At 57.2% G+C, this 6,217-nt stretch overlaps 1 protein-coding gene across 1 annotated transcript in view; it reads left to right on the forward strand.

Annotated features, from left to right (window-relative positions):
* PALD1 (phosphatase domain containing paladin 1) overlaps positions 1–6,217 on the forward strand; it is a 24,862-nt gene that overhangs the window by 2,844 nt on the left and 15,801 nt on the right. Inside the window, exons 7-17 of the mRNA XM_057381089.1 lie at positions 23–171; positions 257–353; positions 451–555; positions 2,757–2,852; positions 3,034–3,168; positions 3,538–3,654; positions 3,736–3,915; positions 4,365–4,562; positions 4,715–4,855; positions 5,435–5,506; positions 5,597–5,737. Coding sequence (XP_057237072.1) covers positions 23–171; positions 257–353; positions 451–555; positions 2,757–2,852; positions 3,034–3,168; positions 3,538–3,654; positions 3,736–3,915; positions 4,365–4,562; positions 4,715–4,855; positions 5,435–5,506; positions 5,597–5,737 — 1,431 coding nt within the window. The remainder of the gene's footprint in view (positions 1–22; positions 172–256; positions 354–450; positions 556–2,756; positions 2,853–3,033; positions 3,169–3,537; positions 3,655–3,735; positions 3,916–4,364; positions 4,563–4,714; positions 4,856–5,434; positions 5,507–5,596; positions 5,738–6,217) is intronic.

Here is a 6,217-nt window from a genome sequence, read left to right on the forward strand (position 1 = left end):
TTCACCCCGTGTCCCCTCCCAGGAGAGCCCCAGCCTGCTGCTGCGGGACCCCGGCCGACCCCCGCCCGCGCTGCTCTTCGGCTGCCAGACCGGCGTGGGCAGGACCAACCTGGCCATGGCCATGGGCACCCTGATCCTCCACCACCACCGAGGAGCYGCCCACAAGCCCGAGTAAGCGGGGCTGGCGCTGGGGCGGGACTGGGGGGGATCCCTGTCCCCCTGGGACCAGTTCCATTTCCTTCTTCTCCCRCTGCAGCTTCCCCCACCTGCCTAAAACATCTCCCAGGGACAGGCTCCGGGTCATCCAGGCCTTCGTGGAGACGGTGCCCAAAGGCCAGCAGATAGTGGAGGAGGTGAGGGGGTGCTGCTGGTGGGATACCTGAGAGGGAGGGGTGACGTTTTCCCCTGATCCCGGGCTTATGGAGTGATTTGCCACTCGCTCCTCCCCAGGTGGACGGTGCCATCGCCTCCTGCTCGGAGATGCATGACATGAGGGAAGCCATCTACGAGAACAAGAAGAAGCTGGAAGGGATCGGGGAGGATTATCAGATCCAGGTAAGCAGAGCATTGCTCGGACGCCGGCCATCGGCACCAGGAAATTTATCGAGCTGTTTTTGCGCCGGGACGAGAAGAATGTAAATTCTGGAAACYCAAAGCTTCCTGTGAGCTGGAGATTTCCCAGCTATGTGAAACCTGGAAGGTTGTGGAGTGTCTCTTTCTTTTTTCTTTTTTTGTTTTTCCCAGTTGTTAAAAAAAAAAACACAGAATGGAGCAGGCTGGGATTGGGGGAAAAACAGACAGGTTTGGGCTTTGTTGCTGCTTCTGGTAGATGACCTCAGGGGCAAATAATATCCTATGCCCTGGTTTCATCAGCTCTAAAACTGGAAAATCAATATCAGCCTGGATGGTAGAAGTCCTCAGGAGCTGGGAGGGATCATTGCAAATACAGTAACCCAAGGTCAGGCTTTCCTAGTTGTAGATTTGTGGGTATTTTCCTGTTGTTTTGAAGAGCCATCAGGGTGAATTTCCACTCTGGAAAGCTGTGGTCTCCCTGCCTGAGTTCCCAGGGGGCTCCTCAACAGGTGGATGGATGGAAGGAAGGTGGAAGTGCTGCCCCAGTTTATGAAATAAATCCCAGAAGAATGGTTTATTTGGAAATTAATTTTCCCTTTCAAATGTTGAACGTGGAGTGGAAGTGTTGGGTTGTAAAGGGCAATCTCGAACCAAGTGCTGCATGGCAAAAAAAACCCATGAAAACTATTAAACAATGGGAAAAGAAGGTGTTTACTGTCCCTTTTTTGATGTTTAGTGACAAATCCCGAATTTTATAGCCCCTGATTCTTTCCAGGGTGGATTTGGGTGTGTTTGGTGCTGCTCATGTGCTTGCTGCAGGTTCTCTTGGCCAGCAGGGGAAGCTCGGACATGGCACAGGGGATTTTCCCATTGCCTTGAAGCTTTTCCCTGCTGGAAAAAACTGCTCTGTGTCTTCCTGGAGAGCAAATGGCTGGGGGACTGCYGTAAATAAGCCTCCAGGAGTGTTTATTTGAAGTCTCTGTGGAGCAAGAGCAGGTTTAAACAGTGGCCAGGGGCCAGGAAAATGCGCCGGGGGCACGTGGAGGGTGAGAAGGGAGAGRGGATAACGCTCAGCCATCGAGAAACCAGCCTGGACTTCTTAGTGCTCCAGGGGTGAGCTGGTTGACTTTTTTGGGGGTGGAAGGGCTTTTTTGAGCATGGAGAAATGGGATCGCACTGGACTGTGGGGCTCTGCCTGGATTTGGGGTGCAGAATTAGAGATTKAAGCCCTCAAAAGGAGGTGCAGGTGAGTCCCGGTGTGGGATGCTGAGCAGCCAGACTCCCACATTACCCGGSTTTCAGGGCTGAAACACGAGTGGGTAATGCCTCTCTCCACCCATTTAAGGGGAATTTGAAGAGATTTGCCTGGGGTGAGAGCGCTGGGATGGATTTTACTGCAGGAATCCGTGCGCTCGGGAAGCAGCACCGCTCTGCTGTCGGTTCAAACCTGGCAGGGCTCCACCGCCCCAGGCTTTGTTTTGAGTTTCCAGAGCAAATCCCACTGCCTCCCCTCTTGATAAATGACTGCAGGCCGGATTTTTCTGGTGGGGAACAAGTAAATATTCATGAGTCAGGGATGAGCAAACCCTGCTCTCGGGGCTGACCCTGCACACAGCCCCGTCTTACGGGATTTTCCATGGGAAGTTCCAGTGAGCCTCATCCTGGAGAGGGGTAACGGGTCGGGAACACGCCTGGATTTGGGTGGTGGGGATAAAGAAGAGGAGGAGGAGCTGGAAATAAGGGCATCAAGATTTTTCTGGGCATGGAAAGGGAAATGATGGATATTGCAGGGTGTGTGGCTGGCTCAGGGCCCTTCATCCCCAGGGATGTCACTTGAGCATTTCATCCRAGAGCCATGGAGGTGGCTGGGATGSGGGCAGGACCTTGCATTTTCCAGAGCCATCCCCTTGGGTCTGAATCTCCCATCTGGACACTGTATCCGTGTGACAGCATGGACCTGTTGGAGCCTCTCCCAGTGTGTCCTTGTGCTAAAGGGAAGCTTTTGTTTGGAGCTGAAATGTGAATTWATGCCTTTGAGCATCGTTTTAATATGGGAAAACTTGAAACGTTTCATTTAAAAAATAAAACTACTCTTCCAAAGTGACTGCAGGGTTTTTTTCTGGGGCTGGGGGCTGCAGGACTGATCAGCACTGTGCATCAGATTCCCTCTCCTTTGCTTCCAGGGGAGCAGCACCAAAGAGTATTTCCTCCAGAGGACTCTGCAGAGCCTCGAACGCTATTTCTACTTGATTGCTTTCAACTACTACCTTCACGAGCAGGTAAAACCCCCCAGAACAACCCAAAAAAACACCCTTCCTCACCCTCTTTTTGCTGGCGGGAGGGCGGGGTTTTTCCCCTGGGAGTTTTCCAAGCAGGTTTTCTCGGTGGGGCGGGGGCAGGGGATGGGGACGCGATCCCAGGCTGATGGTGCATCCATCCCCCCCGGCCCCCCGCCGGCAGTACCCCCTGGGCTTTGCCCTCAGCTTCAGCAGGTGGATGTGCCGGCACCCCGAGCTCTACCGGCTGCAGGCTGACATGAACCGCTCCGAGCTCACCGTCACTGCCGAGCTCGTCACCAAGGGCACGCGCGTGCTGGTGAGTGATGAACCCTGGGGCCTGGCGGGAGAAGGTGGGAGCTGCGAGAAGCCAAGGGTTTCTTGGGGTTTTGAGGCCGTGTCCTGCTCGGCGAGGATGGTTTTTAGGGTCCCTTCCAGCCCCAGCAGTGGGAGGATGGGTGTGTGGCCAGAGGATGTGTTTGGAGCATCCCGTGGTGTGAGTCTGGRATTTCTGGTGAAGGAGGCTGGGGCTGTTGGTGCAAGAGCATCTCCCACCTCTGAAACCCCGTGGAGCTTTGAGTCCTGGCTGCTGCTGTGGGGAAGGTCTGGGGRTTTGTCCCGAGCAGGGCTGTGCAGYGCTGGGAGCCCTCCTCAAACCCGAGGGTGGGATGGTGTCGCTCTGTTCCAGGTGGCGGAYGAGCGCTTCTGCCCCGACGTGCTGAGCACCGCCAAGGAGATGAGCGTGGCCAACTTCCGCAGGGTGCCCAAAATGCCCGTCTATGGCACAGCCCAGCCCAGCTCCAAGGTGAGCCACGCTGTCCCTCCTCGGGCACGGACCCCGTGTCAGGCTGCCGGCCCTTCATCACCCCTGCCCGCCTTTCCCCAGAGCCTGGGCAGCGTCCTGCAGTACCTGACGGACGCCAAGAGGAAACACTCCCGAATCCTGTGGATCAACCTGCGGGAGGAGGTGGTCCTGGAGGGGAATGAGCAGATCTATTCSCTGCGGGAGCCCGGGCACCTGGAGGAGCTGATCCCCGTGCCTGCCGCCTCACCCCAGCAGCTGGAGGTGAGCTGGATGTTCCCAGGAACTCTCACGGGTCATTCCCACAGGCTTTGATTCCACTTCCCCACCCTCTGGAGCYGCTGGGTTTGTTTTCCTCTGGGAACGAGGAAGCAAAGCGAAGATCCACCCTGGAAGGATTTATAGCATGCTTTGAGAGCGAGGGTAAAAGGCATCTGGGGAAAGGGGAGCGGATGTTCCCAGCTGGATTTCCAGGGGACACAGGCAGCACAGGAGCCTGGCTGCCAGCAGCAGCAGCAGTGTGGCTGTGTGGGGAAGCTGCCCACTGTGGTGGGAGGGCATGCTCCTGGGGCTCCTGTCAAGGACAGAGGAACTGTGGTCCTGGGCAGAACTGGGGTTTGGGGTGTTTGCCTGAATATAAAAGAAATTAATTAAAATGCTGCCAAAATTAGGAGGGGTGGGCGTTACAGTGCGGGTTTCCCCATCCTCTGCAGAAGCTGGAGGCTGCCCTGAAGGGGGACCTGCTGAAGTGCCAGAAGTGGCTGGAGGTGTACCTGGAGGCRGAGAAGCAGATGAAGATGTTCAAGAGCTGCCTGACCACGCAGGAGATCTTCAGCCAGCAGAGGAACTYCTGCCAGGGACTCAGCTACCGCCGCATCCCCATCCCCGATTTCTGTGCCCCCAAGGAGCAGGTACCCCGCGCATGGGGTGGTCCCCAGCCAGCCTTGGTGCGGTGGGGCACTGTATTTGGTGGGCAGGGATGGATCTGGCAGCAAGGGAGCAWGGATTTCAGGCTGTAGGGTGAAGGGGAGGGGTCCCACATCCCTAAAATCCCATCCTGCAGGACTTTGACCGGCTGCTGGAGGCCATGAAGAGCGCCCTGGCTGAGGACTCGCGCACAGCCTTCGTGTTCAACTGCTCCAGCGGCCGGGGCAGGACCACCACGGCCATGGTCATTGCTGTGCTCACCCTGTGGCACTTCAATGTGAGTGTGGAGGGATGCAACAATCCCCAGCAATCCTGGGGAAAGCTCTGGGGAGCCCACGGCAGCTGTGTCACAGCCACGGAACATAGGCAGGGCCAGGGTGGGCTGTGGGGGTGGACATCTGTTGTGACTGACYCCCAGTGAGATCCAGAAATGTGGGAGAATCCCTGGAGAGCCTTTACCCCTTTCCTGAGAGATTCTTCTCTGGGATAAAGGGTTAAGGGCAGGGGAAATGATGGAATTGTGGGATGGTTTGGGTTGGAAGGGACTTTCGGGATCATCTCGTTCCAACCCCTGCCATAGTCAGGGACRCCTTCCACTATCCCAGGGTGTTCCAACCCCTGTCTCCAGTTTGGCCTTGGACACTTCCAGGGGTCCAGGGACAACCACAGCCTCTCTGGGAACCCTGACCCTGTGCCTGGAGCAGTCCTGTGTTTGTCCAGACACGTGGCTCCCTCCTGGGACAGGGATAACATTGTGGCCAGGGAGGTGGGGAATGCTGGGGGTCCCGAGGGGCTGGGCACAGGCTCTGCATTTTTGTGCAGCCCATAATGACCCAGCCCCCTCTGGCTACCCCAGGGCATCCCTGAGATGAGCGAGGAGGAAATCGTGAGCGTGCCTGATGCCAAGTACACCAAAGGGGAGTTCGAGGTGAGTGCTGGGGCTGCTTTAGGGTTTGGAGGGGCTGGATCCTCTCCCGGGCAGTGGAACAAAGCCCCAGTGCTCCCACCCGTGCCACAGGTGGTGATGAAGGTGGTGCAGCTCCTGCCTGACGGTCACCGGATGAAGAAGGAGGTGGACATGGCCCTGGACACGGTCAGCGAGACCATGACCCCCATGCACTACCACCTGCGAGAGATCATCATCTGCACCTACCGCCAGGTGAGGCCACGGGGGATGGGAGGGGACAGCCCCACCCGGGCTTGGGGTTCATCGGGGGATGGGGAGGGGACAGCCCTAACAGAGCTAGGGCTCCTCGGGGGATGGGGAGGGGACAGCACCAACCAGGCTTGGGGTTCATTGGGGGATGGGGAGGGGACAGCCCCACCCGGGCTGGGGCTCCTCGGGCTGCAGCTCTACGGTGTCACCACGGTGCTCACGGTCACACGGTCCCTTTCTGTCCCACATGCTGCCCATCCCGCTGGGAATCCTGCCACACCTGCATCCCTCATCCCAACCAGCATTTCCCACATCCCATCCAGCATTCCCCTCATCCCAACCAGCATTCCCCACATCCCATCCAGCATTCCCCTCATCCCAACCAGCATTCCCTTCATCCCATCCAGCATTCCCCTCATCCCAACCAGCATTCCCTTCATCCCATCCAGCATTCCCCTCATCCCATCCTTCATTTCCCACATC

The sequence above is a fragment of the Malurus melanocephalus genome, unplaced genomic scaffold (assembly GCF_030028575.1).
Source record: "Malurus melanocephalus ecotype Western Australia unplaced genomic scaffold, MMel_1.1 scaffold_491, whole genome shotgun sequence".
Taxonomy (NCBI): domain Eukaryota; kingdom Metazoa; phylum Chordata; class Aves; order Passeriformes; family Maluridae; genus Malurus; species Malurus melanocephalus.